Raw genomic sequence first — 22,695 nt, 5'->3', positions numbered from 1 at the left:
CATTATTTTGTGTGGGTACACTGAGAGCTACTAAACATTAGTCAATCTCCCTGTATGTGTAAAGATACCTGGCCAGTAAAGATGATTCTGATTCTGTATGGGTTGTGGCAAACTGCAGTGTCCATATACAGTCAATTGAAATGTCAAGATCATTATTACAAAGTATAATCGCTGGCCAAACAATACCAAATCAAATACACAGTGTGCGGCCAACACTGCAACATTTTTCCTGTCGTATTCAAGCCTCCAGTCTATGCAAAATCCAAACCCTCCCCTTTACCACACCCATGTATGGGTGTCTTTTACTGTTGCTCACTGGTTCTCTCTAGCAAGCCTCAGGAATCATTTTTCTTGCTTACAGCTTTGGGTTCACATTCATGATTTATACATTTACAGATTTTTTTTGAACTCATGATATGTTTTTTACTTTTACACTAAGCTGGACTTGATTTGATGCTGTATTATCTGATACAATAGCAAAACACACTGTTTTTTCTAGTCAGGGCTAGTCAGTTTTCATTCTTCAACAGAACCAGCTCTATTGTAATACTGACTCTATTCCCTGTAGTGTAAGTAGATTAACTGGCAGCAAGGCAGCATCACATGTTTTGTTTTGTTTTTTCTAGCCTTTCATATTTAACTGATGTTTGAAATGTTGAGACTAACAAACTTTTAAGTATAACTATATTACATCATAGCCATATCCTATTACAAGGAGAAAGTGAGCTGCATATTCAGAACTTTCACTGGTGTCTTCATTAGCCACAGTAGGCTGTGTAGTGTTCACATGCTACTGGTACAAATCAAAATAAAAAGCTGAGAACACTTAAATCACCAACAAAGTCAAGTTGGTGGGCGGCTGGTATTCCTGGTGAAACCTTGTGACAGCGTGCTGATATGTTGTGTAGTTTACCTTTATTTCTACTCTATTTAACTCTATTTAACCTTTAGCTCAACTCAACTGTTATTGTTGTACTGTTATTCGGTTTCTTGTTGGTTTTTTTTTAACCCAGTCGTTTTTCTTCTTAGCTGTTCATAGAAACAGGACAACACTCAAAACCATGTTTACATAAAGTGCAGAGACTCTGCCAGTACTGTAACCTCATGGAGAAAAAGATGAGAGCACACTTTTTATTTACATGACATGCCCAAGGTACAACAAGAATTAGACACAATTTCCATCACCACCCACTCTGAGTGTGTGTGTCTTGGCGAAATGACAGGCAGCTGGACAAGTAACTTTTCACATGTGAAAAGGAGTCTCTGTCAGCCACCACAGACTGCAGCAACAGATTATGTTAAAAAACCAATTAATGGCTCTGACAGAAGTTTCAATTCTAGTTCATTTTTAAAACTTTATTTATGTATACTCATAACTACAACAGAAAGACGAAGGGGTGGTCTTTACATAACACATTAACAGAAATGAATGTTATTTAAAGAGAAGATTATGTTAATCTAGCTACTTTTTGTTTTCAATAATGATTAAGTTAAATAAATGTGTGGATATGGTATTTCGCCAGTCTAAATTTTAAATTAATTAATTGTGTTTCTCTCTGTTTGTTTCTCTGAGGGCTGTAGGCTAGACCCAAAACAAAAACCTAACGTAAGTGCAGTCTTCCTCACAAGGAGTACGTGCAGGTGTATTGAATACTTGAATGTGATTGGTTCCTGAGGAGTATTTGTCATTAACCGACTGCCAATCAATCCTGCCGCCGTGTCCTGACGTCAGCTTTACGTTAAGCCCCAGTTTAACTCAATTCAAATTTCAGGCAGATTTGTTTCCAGTATGAACACAAGTACACCTGCATGGAGAGCTCGTGAGCAGCCGTAGCAGACTTTGACTGTCACCTGCCGCCGTCAGGTTACCTGCTCTCGTGTCGTTCCTCTTGGAGCTGTTTCCTGCTTTCTGGCCCGAAGAAGACCGATAAAAAAACAGCCACCATGTCAGGTTTAACGCTACAGGTAAATTTAATGTCACTGCTTGTCTCATTCGTCGAATGCAGTTTCGTTGTTTCGGGGACATTAGAAGAACTCTTTCCCTGACGTTTAGGTTATTTAAATAAGCTCTTTGGTGGACAGTCACACTGGATTTTCCTGTTTGTCTTGTTTGGTTTTCTTCAGAGTTCCTCTGTCATTGTGGCAGTCAGACACATATAACGTCCAGCCCCTTGTTTACTGGTTAGTTTCTTAAAGAAAACATGTTCATAATAGTTATGTTATCTACCGGACATAACTTTAAAAGTTCTTCCAGAATCGTTTAACGCTAGTGAGTTTGTTATTTGAGCTAACATCCAGTCCCAAAAGGCGTTTATTTCAATAGCTACCTCACATTTGGAATCTTTTTTGTGTTGTGTTGTTGAAAGAAGATGGATTGCTTTAGAAACGTTTTAAACCATAGGTTGATATGTTATGAAAATAAGTCCTTTTTTATTATTAAAAGAATACAGCCTGTAGTCTAATTCAAACAAATCATTTTAGAGCTAAGGCGGCATCCATTGGTCACTTGATATAAATACATTCTGGTTTCACTGTCTTTAATGGAATCCAGACTTTACAGCACTTCCTAGAACCAAAACAGGTCTGCTTGTTTTGATTGGTGGGATGTGTCCTTTTGTTAATACAGTAGCTAGATAACACTCATAGAAATGAATAAATACCAGTGATACCAAACACAAAGGACAGCTCACCTGCTGCCTACCTGCTGTCATTTAGCTAACGCCTAAGCCACTAACATAGTAGCAAAGTAATGATCTAGTAGTTAGTGTAGGGTGATAATTGTTTAGGTATTTGGCTTTGTATCCAGTGGTGGAGTAGATGTACAGTAAAGGCTTAAAAGCTGACCTAAACTAATATGAAACAAATTCAGTAATTTTGTCATAAAATGTTCCTATAAAGCTTTTTTTCATGTAACCGAATTCAGTTTAGTTTTTTGATTAATCGAAAAACTTTTTATTCACTTAAGTGTCAGACAATAGAAAAACATGCCCAACATCATTTTATAAAGTCTAAAGTGATGTCAACACATTTCTTGTTTTGTCTGATCAACAGTCCAAATGTTTGGAAGATATTAACAAAAAAAAGCCAAAAAAATGCTTTTAGGATCTACTATCAATTTCATTTTGAGGAAGATGTGAAGAGTTTACTTATAATGTGAATTTACTTACAATAAGTCATAATTTACTTGGAGCTATCTATCTATTTCATTTTTCAGATTCAATCAAAAGCTAATCTGTAAATACCTTTTACATGCAGATTACATACAATTTAAGGGCAAAGTAACTTCAGTCTGTTCTTCTATGAATATTTTGACAAGGACAAATATCTTAAAAACTTATTAGGGCTTATCATAATAGGCTAATAAGTTCAGTTTGCTAGCCTGTGTAGGTCTCTTTGGAGTGTGCTGGTCTTCTATAATCCAAAGACATGCAAGAAAGCTGAACTGGAAACTAGAAACTAGTCATTCAGTAGGTGTGAATGTGTCTGTGTGTGTGTTAGCCCTGTGGTCGACAGGCAACATGTTGAGAGTGTAGGATGCCTCTTACCAATGCATGCTGGGATAGACACCAGCCCCACATTACCTGATCAAGACAAGGGGTTTAAAAAATGGATACAAGAATGTGCTGCTTCTCGCACTCACAAATGTCACCTGGGTTGAGGAAGGGTGCAGCTACTGTCAAGAGTCACTGTGTAATTATATGAAGGCGTTAGTGCAGTACAACAGGTAAGGCTGTCACTCAAACCAAACTCTCACTTTAGCAAAGTTTACTGAAATTTGAACTGTGCGACTAGCTGCTCAGTGTAGATATAGTTTTGGTTTTGTCCTTCTCTTAAATCTCTGCTTCCAGCCCGATTTAATGCACCGAAAACCAAAGAAATCAGTGTGTCACTCCAGGACGGTGGTTTGACAGTGATGTAAGACACAAAATGAACTAAAAGAATTTATCTTGTAGAGCTGAAACAATGAGTTGATTAGCCAATCAAAAACAACTTCCATAAATGACAGATATTCTGTGGTACGAGCTTCTAAAATGTGAAGGTTTGCTGCTTTTGAATGAAAGATTTTTGGGTTTTGGACTGTTGGTTGTAGAACTGCAACTAAAGATTGTTTTCATAACCGGTTTATCTGTTGTTTATTTTCTGGATTGATTGATTAATTGTTTGCTCTATAGAACACCAGAAAACAGTGAAAAATGCCCATCAAAGTTTCCCAGAGCTCACTGTGACGTCTTCAAATGTTTTTTTTTTGTTTGTTTTTTTGTCTAACCAACAGTTCTAACCCCAAAAATATCTAATTTATTGTCATAAGACAAGGAAAAGCTGCACATGTTCACATTTTAGAAGCTGGAACCATCAAGTTTGGCATATTTGCTTGAGAAATGACATTAACAATTAATTAATTATGAGGGTAGTTGCAAACTTATTTAATCAATACATCGACTAATTGTTGCAGTTCTAGTTCTAATTGAACAAAACAAGACATTTGAAAACCGCACATTGAACACCCAGAACATAAGCATTTTTAGTTGGAAACTAAACAATTACTCAAAAAAAAACAACAACCCAACAGATGAATGGATAATGAAAATAATCATGAGTTGCAGCCCTACTCTTGACACAGCTGCTGGTTTCCTGACACTGAGAGGATGCTTATTTATGAATGAAATGACTGCTGTAATAGTTCCACTGGGATTAATGAGGTATGCTATCCAGAAAGCTCAGCTGATCTGTAGCCACAAGAGGGAAGCATTGTGTCATTTATTGTTGTTGATGCATTGTTGGTTTGACTGTCACAGGTTGGTTGAACTTAACAGTCAGGTATCCATATGAACAGTGAAAGAGGTTTTCCTCGTTGTAATCATTCCTCCTGTTCATACTGACTGTTAAAAGATCCTTCAAATGTGCTTTCAATGTAAGTGATGGAGGCCAAAATCCACAGTGTGTCCACACAGTCATTTAAAAGTTGATGTGAAGCTTATATGAGGCTTCAGTAGTCTGAGTTAGTCATATCAAGTGGATATCTGACACATATACAGTCTTTTTAGCATCAAATTAAAAATAACAAGGTCAGTGATTGAAGCTGTTGTTGTGTTGTTTCCTTCAGAACGGCTGCCTGCAGGGGCTTGATGAAGGGGATATTCTTGACCCACAGTTTCAGCAGCGATTGGAAGATGCCCGTACTCTGCTCAGGCAGGAGATCCAGCGAGAGCTGAAGATCAAGGAGGCTGCTGAGAGGCTGCGACGGGCAGTCACCAATCGCAAGAGCGCGGCCGACGTGGAAGGCCAACTCAAGGCCTCGAGCCGCAAGCTGGAGAAGTTGCACTGGGAACTACAGGAGCTCAACGCCAGGTCTATGGCCACAGAGAAGGACAACACCACAGGTAGCTGAAATACAATGCTTGTGTTGTTGTCTGATAAAAGTGTCCTGAATTTATTGCCTGGGGAAAAGCAGATGTAAAATCTGTGGCACTGGTTTGTTGGACACATATAGGTGGAAAGACAGGCAGCAAGACAATGTCCTCCAATGTCAGAAAATACTTTCTCTCCAGACGTGCACAACATATGTCAAAACATCTTGGCATCACATGTTGTTTAGTTGCTCTTCATGCAGACCAGATGAAATGTGTCTGTGACTCATTTACATCTGTAGTCTTTATTAATGTTCCACTGAAGATGAAAAAACGCAGTGGATCAAAGTGTTTTCCGCCCCTAACAGTGATTTGGGACAGGCTTAGTAAATATCACTGATAGTCTTGGAGAACCTACTGTAGATCCTCATTTATTAATAAATACATTCATAAAGTTATATAACAGTATTTATCATATGCCTGCTGTAAAATGCTTGAAACCAGGGTTTTTCTATTGTTTTTTTCCTGCTATTTGAGTGTTTTGTAGTGTCTTATAAACTACTCTAGCACTGATGAGCCACTTCTGTCTCTAATTATGCATCTAGGCTGGATTATAAGTAGCAGCCTTGGTAAATTGTAATCCATCTACCTTGCATTTGTAAATTTATATCTAGGTCCATATTTACTGCCTCTTCATTTTCCAAGTGGCATCAACAGTAGTGTGAATCAGCAACAAGTAGTAGACTGGTTTCTTACCAGGCAATTATATCTAACATCCCTATTTATTTGAACTCTCTAACTCTGGCAAAGATGTGTCTTTTGTGGTAAACCAGATGTTTATTCTCTCCCCTAAGAATAGCATGCAGGTACACAATAGTGAGGCAGTGTTCACATTGAGAAGCAAGCAACAACAACCAACAGTTTCAACATTCTCTTCCCCACCTCGGCTTGTTTTTGATCCTAGATGGACACGAGTGTACCTAAAGCTTATACCATAGGTTTAGTTAGTTTAAAGGACAGGTCCACAAAAGTTAATCTGAAGCTAAAATAAAGCGTTATGAGTTAAATCAAGTAGATATGTTTCAATGTTACAGTCTTTTTAGTGCCAAAGTTCCTCTTTTTGTCACTATACTTCCACCACAGCTCAACAGGTAAACACTGCCAGAGGAAACACAAAGAGGGAATTTGATACTAAAAAGACTGTAAATGTGTCAGATATCCACTTGATATGACTAACTCAGACTACTGAAGCAAACATTTGAAGGATCTTTTAACAGTCAGTATGAACAGGAGGAATCATTACAGTGAGGAAAACCTCTTTCACTGTTCATATGGACACCTGACTGTTGTTTTGACACACTTGAAGAATTGTGAACCTGTCCTTTTAAAACCACTATGTGTTGAATTTGAACATTTTTGGACGTTAGCGTCTCCCAGTGGTAGTTTCAAAAAAAGACACCATGGCAGAGAGCAATGCACACCCTGGGATTGAGTTGGGATACAAAAAATGTACGCCATCAATGCTACACAGTGTCTTCAACCAGTTATTCAACTTTCACCAATCAATCACCACTAATGAAAGAGAATTATTTCCCAAGATATCCAAATCCTTACTCATATTATTATTTTTACGCAGGCTGCTCGGAAGAAGAAGACAACCTGTCACCAGAATCGTGCCAGTGGGAAGAGATCACATCACCACTGGCAGGGCGAGTCAGAACCCTGAAGAAACAGCTCACCATGGAAACCAAAGTCAAACAGGGTGCTGAGAACATCATCCAGACCTACAACAACAGTTCAGTCAAGGTAAACACACACACATACATCAGTGACTTGACGGTGACTCAAGTGGTGAATTGCTAGCAGCAGCAGACAGCATCTCTGATGTGTAAGGAGGGACAGGAATGGACTGCAGAGAGTGTACTTGGGGACACAGCAGCTCCTCAGGGGGGAGGATGGTACTAGCATGAGATCAGGCCTTTGTCTGCTTACTTTACATCCTGAACTCCATTGCTATTTCATTTTATCTTTTCATCTTTTAATTTCTTTATAATTTTGTCTCTATCCTTTTGTGTTGTGTAAATGTATTATGCTACATTCTTATTTAAGTTTATGTGAAGCATAATTAAGTGTAAAATGTGGTAATTGTGTGTATTGATATAAAGAATGCTGCCTGAGGAAGCACATTGAGCTTGAAACACAACACCTAACACATCTGTATTCTCAGTATCTTATGTTTATATTTCTTTGTTGCTTCTCTCTTGGTCTGTTGGAAGTCCTGTATTTTACATAGATAATTGTATGTATTAATAAGTCATTCAAAGTATAGAAAACAGAATTTACAGCCATGCTAGTAGCTCTGTGAGGCTACATGTTCACACTGATAATGCTAGCATGTTCACCATGGTAAACAGGTATTTGGTCAAAAAACCAAGTACTGGACACAATCTCATTTATAGCACCAGATGAAAAGTAAGGAGATCAAAGTTACAATTCCTCATGTGAACCAAATTTCACAGCTATCCCTCCGATAGTTGGAGATATTTCAATAAAGAAGTCAAACGCTGACCTCATGGTGGCACCAGAGGAAAAGTCAGAGAATAACCAAAATCATAAGACTTCATCATGTAGGAACCCTGAATGTTTAAACCAAATTTTTGTGCCAATCTATTGAGGAAATGTTGAGCTTAAGTGAAAGTGTACAGCATAAGTGAAAGTTTTGACTCGCTGGTGGTCTTAACTCGTCCATTTTATTTTACAGGACAGGAAGATGCTGTCTTCAGCCCAGCAGATGGTGCAGGACAGCCGCACTAAGATTGAGCTGCTCCGCATGCAGATTATCAAAGTCAGTCAAGCCAAAGACGGGGAACGAGATGGTATACATGGTAAATCGCCCTGGCCTTATAATCTCCATCAGTACACTCTATAAAACACACGTTATCTGTCTGCTGCATTGATTTTCTTTTGCATTGTGAGTCTGAAAATGTTATATGAGTGCAGAATACTCTTTTCTGTGATTACAATTCATGAAAGCTAATTGGACCACAAAATGACACATCTGACAGCATTTAAGAAAATCATGAAATGGATATAATGCAGGAACTGGAATATAAAACAGCATGAGTTCATTCATTGAGGTCAAGTACAATATAAATATGCAATAGCTGAGATGAGATCCAGAGGTCTAGCTCTGTCAGACCTCTTGGCTAACCTGCTGATGATGTTCCCTCAGGTCATCCTTTGGAGTTGATCAGTCCTCTGGAGCTGCGGGTGGCTGAACTCATGCACCACATGAAGATTGAATCAGCCGTAGCAGAAGGCGCCAAAAATGTGGTGAGACAGTTGAGTGGGCGTAAGATCCAGGACCGCCGCATACTTGCAGAGGTGGGTACCAGCTGGAAAGTCCTCAGTTACACCAGCTGTTAGTCTGTGACCTGAGATCAGGTCACCTCTGTGTCTGCATACAGGGAAACATCAGCTGCAGCTAACAAAATCATACAAGAGTCATGATTGTTTAGAGACTAAACGGTATAAATGTTTCTAGGGACTCTTTATCTGCCATGTTGATTTTAAGAATTATTGAGAGAAAAAAAAACAACCTGGCAGATGTATCTTAGAGTGAGATTAATGGGTTAGCTGGATATCTGTGGGCTTAACTCAGCCTTTCATGTGAACAGTGTTCATCAGATGAAGTTTGTCTTTGTTATATCTTATTTTACTGTAAGTGCACTTGACAGATACAGTAGGTGAAATTTACAAGTAGTCTAGACTCTAGATTGTAGTCTAGACTTGTAAAAAAAACTGCTATGTGTCTCTGAAGAACAAATCTGGTTGTTGGAGTGCTTCTTGCATGCAGCTTGGTGTCTTTTACTAGAAAGTAATCCACTGTAAGTATAAATAAATTACAGTCTTACATTACTTTTACGTTTTTATGTGCATCACATATTCAGAATGGTTTGTTCACCATCAGGAAAATGTTGCGCTCTATACTACTGAACATACTGAAAATATCAAACACATATAATTCCCACAATGGTTCATAGCTTTACCCTTACTTTTGATTTTTCTATCCTATCCTTTTAAACATTTCACTTCTTTAAATATCACTTTTTGTTGCCACCATTACCTAATTTCCCCCACTGGTATCACTGTTTCATGTCATGCCACATTAAGCACTTCACTCTTGGTTCTGCTGATGTAGTTTGTCATTAAAAATGATATTCATGTGAACGTGCTCAGAGCTGTATAGGAAACTCAGTCAGTTGATAACCAGCTTCATGATACCGGTTATCCAGGATCACCAATGTTGGGCTCAGTGAAGCCAGCTGACCCAAAGAGAGCCTGACTCAGTTAAACTTACAGGCCACTAGTTAACTTTTATGTAACCAGGATGATCTCTACAGATCCAAATTTTTTTGTCAACTGAGTCCTGCCAAAAGTTTATTTTTGCTAACATTAAATGAAGTCCCCACCAGCTTATATACTCAGTGTATAATGTGTGGATGTAATAAATGCTAAAGGTCTGATTAGGATGTGAATGTGAATTTTTGTGGAAGGTATATTCATATACAGGTTGACTCACCATCCTTTTAGTGATATGCATGTTGTGTTAATAGATATCTTCCACTCTGAGGAAATAATGTTGTGTGTCCTTCAGGCCCAGGCACGAATGCAAGAGTCGTCTCAGAAGGTGGATCTGTTACGTCTCTCTCTGGAAAGACGTTTGAACGAGCTGCCTCAGGACCATCCCAAACACACTGCCATTAAAGAGGAACTACTGTTGAGAACCTCGCCTACCTATGGCACACCAAAGAAGCAACCTCCGTCTTCTTCCTCCTTCTTCAAACCAGCTAGTTTAACAGGTAGCCACCAACATATTTCAATATGTATTCATTTAATTTCCTTGCTGAATAACTTCTCATCTGACCTCATCTTTTTATTTGATTGCAATAAATGTTTTCCGTTAAATTTGAGTATTTTCTCAAGACTGAATCGGTTACCTCTCCTCAGGGCGGTTAGAAGTATGTTTGATGGGCTGCCAAGACCTGTTGGAGTCTGTTCCGGGCCGTGGTCGTGTGACCAGTGTCTCAGCTACTCCTGGAAGCCTGTCAGATGGAAAGTCTCTGAAGGTGAGAGCGGGACTCTCAGGACGTAATGCCAACGGCAAGACAACCAAGGCTGATGACCTGTCCTGTAAGTGTCCAACTAACTGCCCCTCATTTTACTTCCCTTTGTGTAGATCATTTGTCTGCTTGTTAGTATGTTTGTGTTTTGCATGAATTCCTGTAGATGGATTTACAATGAATTTACAAGTCTACAGCTGTAGTTTCAGGATGGACGGTAGGGGAGGTGGGGGTGGTGGCACAATGGAACTTGGGGTTGTTCAACCTGACAAAACACACAAAAAATCTTATATTAACTTAGCAAATAACAGATTATAATGAAATTGGTCCACATGTCTAACAAAGGAATTAAAAATGAGGCTTAAAGCTTTGTGTTATTGACACTAACAATATATTGGAACACTGACAAATGTGTTTTCATAGAAGAAGTTATGATTGTTGACAATTATAATACATTCATAAACACTTAACCTGTCCTTATATCTGCTTATAACTACATGATAGTGTGTTATAATGTAGATGTTTGTATACTGTGTATAAATGCTAAATACTGTCTATTTAACACTGTCTATTTAAAATATCCACACAGCCTGTTACAACCTCAACTAGTATGTTAGTTTCTGTCTGTATTATTTTTGAACTTGAGTATTTTTGTGTCTCAGCTGAGATAAGCGCCGTGCTGAAGGTGGACAACATGATAGTGGGACGCACTCACTGGAGACAGCTGGGGAAAGAAGCCTGGGGCCAGAGCTTCAGCATTGAACTGGAACGGGTCAGTGGCTTTCACTTCAGCAAGCAACTCAAATTACAACACAACACTTACTCCACTAACCTGCTTTTGGGAAGACATGAAAACATCCTCATTATTGAGCTACTGTCTCTCGACGAAATGAGGGAAATAATAATAATAATAAAAATATTCCTCTCTCTAGGCACTAATGCCTCTACATGAGTTAGTATCTTAATTACTAACAAACAACATTTTATTCACTGTGTTAGATGTTATCACAGATAAACAGGGTCATGATGTTGCTTTGGAGAATTGAAGAATGAAAGGCTCATTTGAGTAATCTGTATGCATAAAATGTGACAAAAGCTGCCTTTTGTCATCATTATTTGTCATGTGAATAATTAATAATTGTATAATTATGTCATGTGTTAGTACACTGATGTACTGCATTATTGCTTTTGGGTGGTGATGCCTCTGTGAATCACTACCAGCTGACAGACTCCTGTGTCTTGCTTTTAAAGAATTACTGAAGATGGTCATTGACTCATATGTGGCACATAATTAATATATTCTCTGCTTAAGCTTTAACCATAATTTATATTGTGCAGCAAAATGCTTCATTTTGCAAATCTGTTTGATTAATACTGACTATAAGCTATTTTCAAAAATATTAGCAGTATTCTAACAGAAACAAGAACATTGAATTCATCCAGATGAGTGGGATGACTTTAATCTAACATTATAATGAAGCTACTACAAATAGTGCAAAACATCAGTATCAATATATTGCAATATCACTGGATGCTGAGAAAGCATTTTACAGGATTGAATGGATACATGAGTTAAAACCCAGAAGGCAGCAAAGCACTGTATAATGAACCAGTCTCAACAACTACTCTCAACTGCTTTCAGCTCAACCGTTACACTAGACAAGGGTGTCTCTTGTCTGTGTCGATGTTCATATCTGGCTCGGTGCTGTCGGCATACAATTATATGCTGCTCATAGACTAGAAACAGATGTTACAGGTGTTCCAGTAGCTTTGCTGAGTTCCATTAAGGACAATCCTTTTATCTGCAGAGGTGTTGATGATGAACATCCTTCCAAGGTTGAGTTTTTGTTTGTCTGGACCGTCCGCTTGTCCTCTTTTTGACTATTTGAATGAAGAGAAATATATTTAATATTGAATGTGATATATATAAATCAGTATTAGTATTAATGTCATTTTTAGTGATGGTGGCTGTTTTTTTTCCAGATTGAGTCTAGTTTTAATGTAGTAATCAAATTGAACTGAACACTCATTTGACAGTAGATTTCTTGTCTTGCTGGCTGCACTGTATCAGTGTAGTTTGCTGTTGTCTCTTGGTTCAACTAAAAACTGTTAATGCCTTTTTAGCCAGATTATTTATCCCAGAATCTCTGTCGCCTCTAATGGTGAACATCTGTTAGCAACTCAACAACAATAACAGAGCTGTGACTCCTCATCACTCTGTGAGTCAGAATGACTAAAGTATGTCTTTGATACTCTGTCAAACTTGTTCTCCCCACATGTAATCCCACTGCTAATCCTTTGACATTTGCTCTAATCTGGTTTTACCCGTACAAGCCCAGCAGCACTCAAGCTCTCTTTTGAAGTCACTGATTTTGTACAAACAGGTCAGTTTACATTAGATGCTAGGAGCACAGAGTTTGAAACACTTGGGCGTTTGCTAGACACAGAGGTGGATTGCTAAATTTCTGACTCTCAAAATATTTCTCAGGCTGGTGTCATTTTTATTTTGTTTATTGTTATTTATATTATTTTATTTTTACTATTTTTCTCAAGTGTTCCAGTGAGTGAAATCCCATCATTTGTACATCAGACAAATTTGTCTATTACCTCTTTTTAGTAATTTGAGAGATGAAGCCATTCTGCCACAGCAATCCAGTTTCAAAATAAAAATGTATTGAAATATAAAATGATGAACATGTATGAATATTTGTAATGTGTGTGTTGATCCAGTCCAGGGAGCTGGAAATTGCTGTGTACTGGAGAGACTGGCGAGCGTTAAGTGGGGTGAAGTTCCTGCGGCTGGAGGATTTCCTGGATAATCGGAGACACGGCATGTGTCTGCAGCTGGAGCCTCAGGGCATCCTCTTCATTGAGGTTCTCACTCTCATATCTAACCTCTCAACAGTTTAATTACTGCATGACACCTGCATCTCTTTCTAATCAAACTACACTTAAAATCATCACCAAGCAAATCCTAAATAATAAACAATACAATTTTACAGCTGGGCTTTTAACACAGTGTGCTGAATCATAATGCACTCCTCTGTTTGTTTCCAGGTGACGTTTATCAATCCTGTCATTGAACGGCGCTCCAAGCTCCAGAGGCAGAGAAGAATTTTCCCTAAAGAAAAAGGTAGTGACAGCAGACATTTCTTCAGATGTTATCTTCTTGTTGATAGAAATTGTATTATCAGAATTTGCCAAGTTGTATCAGTCTCTAACTGTCAATTGATTCATTAACAGAAGAGCTATTGCTGTGTAGACATACATCAGTTCATATTATGAAGATGATAAATGACACAGATTAAAGATGGAGGTTGTGTCTAATTTGTATTTGACATTATGAAAAGGACATTAAATCACACACATCTACAAAAATGGCAAAGACATTACAAAACCCAAGACTTATTTCCATTGTGGTGCTTGATGTACAGAGAGAAACACCTGACTGTTGTTTTATGACAGACTTGTCCTGTCCTTTAAGCTGTAGCGCAGTAGCGAGTGATTTGCGGACTACTTTTGCCCTGAGTTTCACCTCTCAGGCAACATACACACTGTCCTATTGTCTTGGTGGAAGACTACAGACAACACTCAGGGTTGAAAACATTATTTGAAACATTATGTTTTGGGTTTAATGGTTCATTGTTGAAATTTGAAATAGTTTTTGATTGTGATTATGTTTTTAGAAGCATCATAAACTCATTTATCATATCAGTATCTGGTGTTTGTCAAGGAAATTATAGATGATTTCATAATGCAGTAATCTGATGACCAATTTAGTCATTCATTGTGCCGCAAACACACACACACACACACACACACACACACACACTTCTGAAAGCAGATCTACGCCCTTGGGTAGAAGTATTATGAACCACACTGACTTGTAGTTGTGTTTGGCTCTAACCACAAAGCGAAGCCACCCAAGTGGTTTGTGCTCCTGAGTTCACACCCTCACAACCCAGACTAACCTGTTCTGTTGTTGTCATTTGTCTTTAAGTGTTTTTCTCAGACACACCACAAACAGACTGAATTGTCAAAACAACTCAAAAAAAGAGAACTGACCAACTTCATTTATCAATGAAGTATTTCTACCCAAAAACCTGTTGAGATCCAGTTGAAGTATATTATAAATGAATATATTTTCCTTTTCATTAAATGCAATCCTGAGATAGACAGGCTAACTGTAGCATTCCACAGCCACTAAACATTAGACACTAATGTGTCCGTGCAGTAAATCCCTTTAAAACAGTCTTTCTCATCTCACTACTAACACGCTCACAGGGAAGGACTTTCTGCGAGCTGCCCAGATGAACATGAACTTTGCCACTTGGGGCCGTCTGATGATGAGCATCCTGCCTCCCTGCAGCTCCCTTGAGCCTATGAGCCCTCCATTAACAGGCCCTAACAGTGGCCCCACATCATCCACCACCTCTCCAGCACGGTAAGACACTGTGACCCAGAAACATCTCTTTGTCACTTCTATGAAAGAACAGTTACAAAAGTCAGCTATTAACTTCTTTCCATAGCTTCCCAAAATGACTTGAGGCTATTTTTCTGCCCTCTTGTTGTCTGAGACTAGAGAGAATGTGACTGCAGTGAAGGGCTGATAGCAACATTATCACTGATCCTGCATCCACAGTTAAGAGAAGTGAGTCAGTGGTTGAATGATAAAAATGAGGTGATATTTATATGTATTTTTCTCATTGTCAGCAAAACTAATGGAAAGACTCTACTGTCAAAGCCTGATATATCTTATTCCTCTGTGCTATAGAGCTCCATTGTTGTCCAAAACTATTAAAAACACATCCATGAGCACACACACACACACACACACACACACACAGCGTCTCATAGTTATAAACACTCACTAGAGCACCAAACACGGATTCATCCACAGCTAAAAATAGTCCCCAACAAACACTGTTTCCTCCTGTTTCAGTAACGTTTGGTAAAACTACAGTGACCAGCTGTTTAGGAAATAACTCATCTTTTTTTTCAACTTAAATTTGTGAGATGTTTTTGAAGCTTTATGTCTCCAGTAGGAATAAAAGGCTAAGAGATGAACTGATGCTCAGTTGGTTTTGGTCTTTTTATGGATTTGTAGACGATACAAAATTATAGAACAACACCAGTCTGACCCTTACAAGACAAGAGCATAACACCTTCCAATAAATACAAAAAACCAGACATACTTAAAAAATCAGTATATATCTATGTTAAATGATAAAAGAAAGACCTGATAAACTGGTAACAAAGAAGAAACAAATGATTTTGAGACTCTAGACCTTTTATGAAAGCAACACAAAATCTAACAGTTATGCAGGAGAGCATGCCAAGGTTCTGGAGATGCCAACTGCAGATGAAAACATGAAAGGCCTTCAGTGTTTGTTTGTTTTTTGTGTTCCTTATGCACTAGTACTTTTTTGGCTAGTTTCTTCATTGAAACAGTTATGCAAAAATTATATTTAACACTGTGGCAATATGTCAGTGGTTTTGAGACGGTAACTTTTTGACTGTTTGCTGTGGAGATGCTGCATAAGGGAACAAAGGACTAAAGCTAGCAATACTTAGCTTAGCAATACTCGACATGAGACCACATTAAAACCAGTAAGAATAATCAACATCAGTGTAAAAGCTGGTCTTCTTGGTTTTCAGAGAACCTGCTGTGGTGAGTCTGAATTTTACTGAGGAACAACCAGGCAGATCTCCACATCGCACCAGAAAGAACACTAAAGACTCTCCACTGGTAAGCACGTCAGCTTTACTGGTGAATATAGTTGTATGAGGGTAAAACCAGTTAAACATTGTATAATTAACTTTGTATAATGTTAAAACCAAGTTTAGAGCAGTGGTTGTTTCTGTTGCTCTGCAAATCAAGGTTGTTTGTTATTGTTATTGTTATTTTTTCTTTGTGTTTGAGTGATTCAGTTTCAGTTTTTCTTTTGTCTGTTTACATCATGGCAAAAACCAGTCTCCCAGTATGAAGAAGAGCCCAACGCCTGTACGACAACCCTCCATCCATCCACCTCCAAAGTAAGTCATACTGAGCAGGAATGTGAAAAATAAATAATCCTAAATTTACTTTAATATATTTTGTTTGTTGTAAACTGAAACTGCAACTGTCAAGTTTACAACTCAGCCTGACATTTAAATAAAGACTCCAGAGTAGTAGGAATATTCCCACTCTCATCAGCACCTGTCTGATAATATAACACAGAGTAGCTGACAGCAGTCTGGAAGTAAGAAAGGTTTGTTTCTTTCTTCTTTGCAGAGCTGGATGTCAGGAACTAAATAATGTACATTTAGTGGTAGTTTTTCATGTTATGAGTGCAGAGAACACAATTCAAACATGTAGGAAATGATTCATAACACATTTTTCATTCCTAAAATATTTGTGCATTTTTGTGTTTTGATGAAGGAGGCATGAAGGGCTACAGCTGGAAGACTTCAACTGCATTTCAGTTCTAGGAAGAGGTCATTTTGGAAAGGTACACATGTTCTTCTGTCCACTAGACCTTTGACGTCCCTCATTTCAGCTGAGCTCTCTACTGTACTCACTAATAAAGGCAAACACATGCCTAAAATGTAGAAATGAAGGTTAATATGGATCCAACACTTCTCCTATGTTTTCTAACTGAACCAAGGTGCTGCTAGCAGAGTATAAGAAGTCTGGAAAACTGTTTGCCATCAAAGCCCTGAAGAAAGGAGACATCGTGACACGTGATGAAGTTGACAGGTTGGAAACCTAATCCTAGTGGAAATGCTTCTCTCCAGTTCTCTGATATGTTTCTAATGGATATGATGATGTTTTGTAAAGCAAGTCTTAGGTTGATCTCTCATGTTCCAGACAGCCGTTTGTTTCAGTTCATGTCTCTGCAGTATGAAGAAGAGACTTGAACCTTTCAGGACACAGTTAATCCATCACTGTGAACTTTTTGCCTGCCAGTGTTTTTCCTGGACAAAGTTACATTAGCACTGAGTGGTAATGAGGTTAGAGTTAATATGAGAGGCGGTCAGTCAGAGTATTATAGGCTACAGTAGGTGATGTTACACTGTCAGCTGCAACATGAGATGATGGACTGGACAGAGAGCTACTGACAGACACAGAGCCAGCTGTTTACTACTACTACTGAAATGCTGCTGTGCTGAAATATCACAATTAAATCTAAAAAAAATTACTCTCAAACCATTATAATGATAATATTGTGAACAGAATATTAATTGAGCACCTCCAAACCTCCAAATTCATTCAGATTAGGACATTATGATTCTAAAGAATATTAGAAAATGATGAGTCTGATGTGTTTTTGCCCTTTGAATAAAGGCAGGTGTGCACCAGTGAATCCAACACATTCTGTGAAGTCATCTGTACAGTATGTGCCACTAAAGCATTAACCACACTCCACCAGATTTTACACATGAAAATCACTTGTCATGATTAGTACTATTAAACCTATGAAATCAGTTGTATGATGTCTTCTGTGGCTCTGGAGGAGTTTTGTCAGAGTCAACAAAAATAACTCCTGATGATGTCATGAGGGTCATCTCAACTTGGGGGAAATTTGTACTTTCTACTTAACTACATCTATTTGACAGCTTGACACAATGGATAATATAACAAGCTTTTAAAATACAACACATTGTTAAAGATGAAACCAGTGGTTTCCAACCTTTTTGTCTTTTGACGTCTTACAAAAAGCAGTGTGTAGTCGGGGTCACATTTCACATGTCTATGAGTTGTTAACAGCTCCACCAAATAGTGATTTTTCCCTCTAAACTTCTCACATGCTTTCATTTCAATAAATGTTCAACTGATCCAATATTTCACCAAAATCAAAGATTAGAGAACAAGTCCAAAAACTGAAAACAGATTTATGTATGTTCCCAAGTTCATAACATATAACTTAACTGCTACAAATAGCCTATTATGCTGAATAAAAAGTTAATAATACAGCACATGCTGGATAAGTTAAGTTAAATATGACAAATGTGTGTGTGTGTGTGTGTGTTTGTGTTCAGCCTCACATGTGAAAAGAGGATCTTTGAAGTCATCAACGCGTCACATCATCCTTTCCTGGTGAACCTGCATGGCTGCTTCCAGACTGCAGACCACGTGTGCTTTGTGATGGCCTACTCCCCCGGAGGAGACCTGATGAAGCACATTCACACCAGCATCTTCACTGAGAAACAGACCCGGTGAGCAGACAGCACTGGAATGTCATGTACAGAAATCCAGGATGTTGTTGTTGTCATGTCTGCATCATCTTCACTTCTGCTTTGTTTTTAAGGTTTTATTCATCGTGCGTGCTGCTGGGTCTGGAGTTTCTCCACCAAAACAAAATAGTTTACAGGTGAGTTTTCTCAAGCTGTTTTCACCACGGTCGTACCTGAGAGCTTGTAGCATCATTGATCTCTTTTTTTACCCGTCTGTGTGTATCTCAGGGATCTGAAGCTGGATAACCTGCTAATGGATGCAGACGGCTTTGTCAGGATAGCAGACTTTGGTTTGTGTAAAGAGGGTAAAAGACAAAAGAATTAAATTGTTAAACTTCAATCTGCTGACTACATGTACTACTAATGCAAATAGTATTTTTCCAATTCATTATGTGATGTAACTTCTTATCTTCAGTACGTTTTTTTTGCTAAATCTCAATATACTCACGATGATATGCAAGTGAAGCTGTACTGTGTGTAGGTATGGGCCACGGGGATCGCACCTCAACGTTCTGTGGAACACCAGAGTTTCTGGCTCCAGAGGTGCTGACAGACAACAACTACACCCGCAGTGTGGACTGGTGGGGACTGGGAGTCCTCATCTATGAGATGCTGGTGGGGGAGGTCAGTGTAAACAAGCAGCATGATTTGACAAAAGATTTCTGTCAGTGTGGAAACGGATCCAGATGTTTAGTGAGTAAGGTCCCTCAGACTAACTGGCAGTTATTGTTTTTTGGTTGAACAATAAGTCATAAAACATTTTAGCACTAAACACATCTCTGAAGACAGAGACAGGAGTTACAGGTTGTCCAGTGAATCCTGAATGACTGACACCTGCTCACAGGTAGCTGCTGCAAGTAATGAAGAAAAATACCAAAATATTGATGTTTTTAAAAGCAGATTTTCATGTCGGGTAATAAGTTTCCATGCAGCTCATCAACAAGTCCAAACAAATCAATAACACAAGTGTTGACTGCACAAGTCTGCACTACTGTGACTCTGGAAAAAGGCAGTTTGCAGAGCTTTCTGTCAGTTATTCCTCAAACTAAACACGCTCTCCTCAACATCAGATGTTTGACAGTTCATTAGATAATCACTCACTGCAGTGAATACAAAAATAAACTAGATTTCATGGCCATTACCACATTAGCCAGTAAAATTAGCATGATATGTAGAATTATCTCACCATTTCAAGTCAAACATTCAGCTGTAATAATATATCATACTATCAACATGCAGATGATGTCAGATAGATAGACTCATGTATGAAATCTGTGATAAAGCCAAACCACTGATACAACCCTTCACTGTGGACGTAATGAGCTTCGTGAAAAGGACTTCAGAGGAAACTTTTAGTGTCTTTTAGAGGACTCCTGGTGGTAAGATAAGATACTTGTGAATCTGGAGATCAGAGCTTATATTCATGAAGGATAATTCATCAGTAAATATTTTATAAACTGTGTCACAGATGTCATACATGATACAAAAAACTAACAGCTTGTGTCTGGCATCAAACACATCTGCATGTTGATTCTGTGATATTTGTTCCAGTTGACTGAGCAAATCTTCATCCATTGATGTTCTACATAAAGCACTTTTTTTTTTAATCAGATAATCAAGCTGTGGCCACAACATCAGCTTTCTATCTTGTGGTACAAGGTTGAGTGTAAAGGTCACATGTCAGTGTGGTGAATAATTTGAACATATTCATCAGTGCTGTCCAACAAGTGTTAGTGTATTGTTTAAATATTTTGTTGAGCTGATTGGATCCTTGGCCCTCCATCAAAATATGTTTTCAAAAGTTCAAAAGACTGACTGAGTGGATAGTGACTCCCTCTAACTTCTCTCAGATGTGGGAGCTGATTTTAGTGCTGAAATGTTTTGGGAATAAATCCAATTAGAGCAAAAACAGGATTCCTAAAGTTAGGACTGACATGCTCCTTATTTTTAATTTTCTCCTAACGCAGCCAGTTAGGAGTTACTTTTAGCCTTAGGATGTTTTAGTGGAACACTAAATACAAAATATATTTTGGTCATGTTGTACACCTTGCTCTCCTGTTTTAAAAGAAACAACACTGTAATATTTTATAACTGGAGGTTTGCAGGAAATCCCACAGTGGAGAGAGTAAACAGCCTCCAGTATGAAAGAATGGAACCACACATCTGATTCACTGCCAGCAGCATCGATCCATTAATGCAAAACCTGAAAAAGGATTTGATAGCATCACTGTGTTGCCTGACTGTAAACCTGCTCCTGCTCAGGATTAGGGTTAGACCCTAATGTTGAGTGCTGTGTTTTGCTGGGATGGAAGTTAATTCTGAGAATATATTCTGCGGTTTGTGTTTGTTGTTCTCCAGTCAAATCAGATGAGAGTTCTAAAGCCTGAATCATTTATCGCTCTATGAACGGGGCCAAGAAAGTCTGACACTGTAATATAACCACAGAGGGAGCAGAATAGTTTGAAATATGTGCTTTTTTTCAGTCGCCCTTCCCCGGTGATGATGAAGAAGAAGTGTTTGACAGCATCGTCAACGATGACGTGCGCTACCCTCGCTTCCTCTCACCTGAGTCCGTGTCCCTCATGCAAAAGGTCGGCGTCTTGTCAAATGGATATGAATTCTCCATATGCGGTTTATTTCATGATCTTTTCAGACGACTGACTCACTCTGGAGTGTTAAAACGTATGTGTGTCCTGTTGTTTTGACTCCTATCTGCTGCTCTCGCTGTGTTTCAGCTGCTGCAGAAAAATCCTGAGATGAGACTCGGAGGAGGACAGGAAGACGCCTCACAGATCAAAAAACACAAATTCTTCCAGGTCATTATACAGCCAGGCGCTGCTCACCTCCCTGCACTGTCACCTCTTTCCTCCAAAACATCTCAAGTGTCTGACTGGCTTTAGAGTAGATATTAGTGCTGAGTGAAGTTCAAGTGGAAGTTATAGCTGTAAACCATAGTTTGACCAGGTCTGCTATGATATGTTGACAGATAATACACATCTACATACAGATTTCATATCATAATGGCAGGTGTTTTTCAGTTTAATCATCTTTTTTGTGTGTGTGTGTGACCTCCCAGTGATTTCTTGTGTTCATGAAGCTGTGGTCTGTTAACAGGGAGTGGACTGGGACGCTCTCCTGGCCAAGAAGGTGAAGCCGCCCTTCCTGCCGGTCATCAGAGCGCAGCAGGACGTCAGTAACTTCGACGAGGAGTTCACTCGCCTCAAGCCGGTCCTCACCCTCCCGCGAACACCCTGCGTCCTCACCGCCGAGCAACAAGAAGTCTTTGCTGACTTTGACTTCTCTTTCATCAGTTGACCAGAAGGGATTCCACCCTCCGTGCTGCCGCATCACCGTCAAAAGTCGTACCTGCTTTTATTTGCCAAAAAGCTCCTCTGATTCAACAGAAGCTGAGAAACTGGTCCTGCCTTTTTTCACGTCCAACGCAGTTCCACATTTCCAGGTTCACATCATCTCTGTCTGCGGCTGGTTTACTGCAGTCCTTCAGATACACTGTACAAACTCAGCCTGACACTTCATGCTGAGATGTTGGATCAAAAGGATATTTACTGTTTCCACTCTGAATGAACTCAGTCTCAAGAGCAATAATGGGTTTTTTGCTTTTTTTTTTAACAAACAGGCATTGTGCCAGTGATGCTCAGAACATCATTACTGCTTTCACAATCTGAAGTACTACACTGTAAATATTTATGATCTCAATGAAGGAGGCTGAAGCACTGAATGTACCGTCTGCTACTCAGTGTGACCGTTACAACTGTTGTTAACCTCTTATGTTGTTGGGATGTAATATACTGAAAAAAGCCATATTTGTTAATTTAAGCTCTTTCATAGATATTGTTTTGTAGTATCAGTTGTATTTGGAGTTTTTAATCACTGCTATCATGTAGATTATGCTTATACAGAATAAACCAGCTTATATGTAAAGTGTAAACGACATGAAGGAAAATATGAATGAATAAATTTATATCTGCTGGACTTTAAATGACCAG

The 22,695-nt window shown here is 38.7% G+C and overlaps 1 protein-coding gene across 1 annotated transcript; it reads left to right on the top strand.

The window, feature by feature from the left end:
* Positions 1–1,727: 1,727 nt before the first annotated feature.
* Positions 1,728–22,692, top strand: pkn3 (protein kinase N3). Its single transcript, XM_044333948.1, has 22 exons — positions 1,728–1,965; positions 5,105–5,381; positions 6,985–7,154; positions 8,110–8,233; positions 8,581–8,732; positions 10,006–10,210; positions 10,359–10,541; positions 11,134–11,243; positions 13,202–13,345; positions 13,529–13,604; positions 14,756–14,915; positions 16,130–16,220; positions 16,446–16,507; positions 16,893–16,962; positions 17,119–17,210; positions 18,494–18,670; positions 18,763–18,825; positions 18,917–18,993; positions 19,170–19,312; positions 21,172–21,279; positions 21,424–21,504; positions 21,803–22,692. Exons 1-22 carry the CDS (start codon positions 1,945–1,947, stop codon positions 22,001–22,003), a joined length of 2,787 nt encoding a protein of 928 aa, XP_044189883.1. The 5' UTR covers positions 1,728–1,944; the 3' UTR covers positions 22,004–22,692.
* The last annotated feature ends 3 nt before the right edge of the window (positions 22,693–22,695 follow it).

The sequence above is a fragment of the Thunnus albacares genome, chromosome 18 (assembly GCF_914725855.1).
Source record: "Thunnus albacares chromosome 18, fThuAlb1.1, whole genome shotgun sequence".
NCBI classification, from domain to species: Eukaryota; Metazoa; Chordata; class Actinopteri; order Scombriformes; family Scombridae; genus Thunnus; species Thunnus albacares.
The sequence above is the reverse complement of the archived record's forward strand: the minus strand, read 5'-3'. Positions and strand labels throughout refer to the sequence as shown.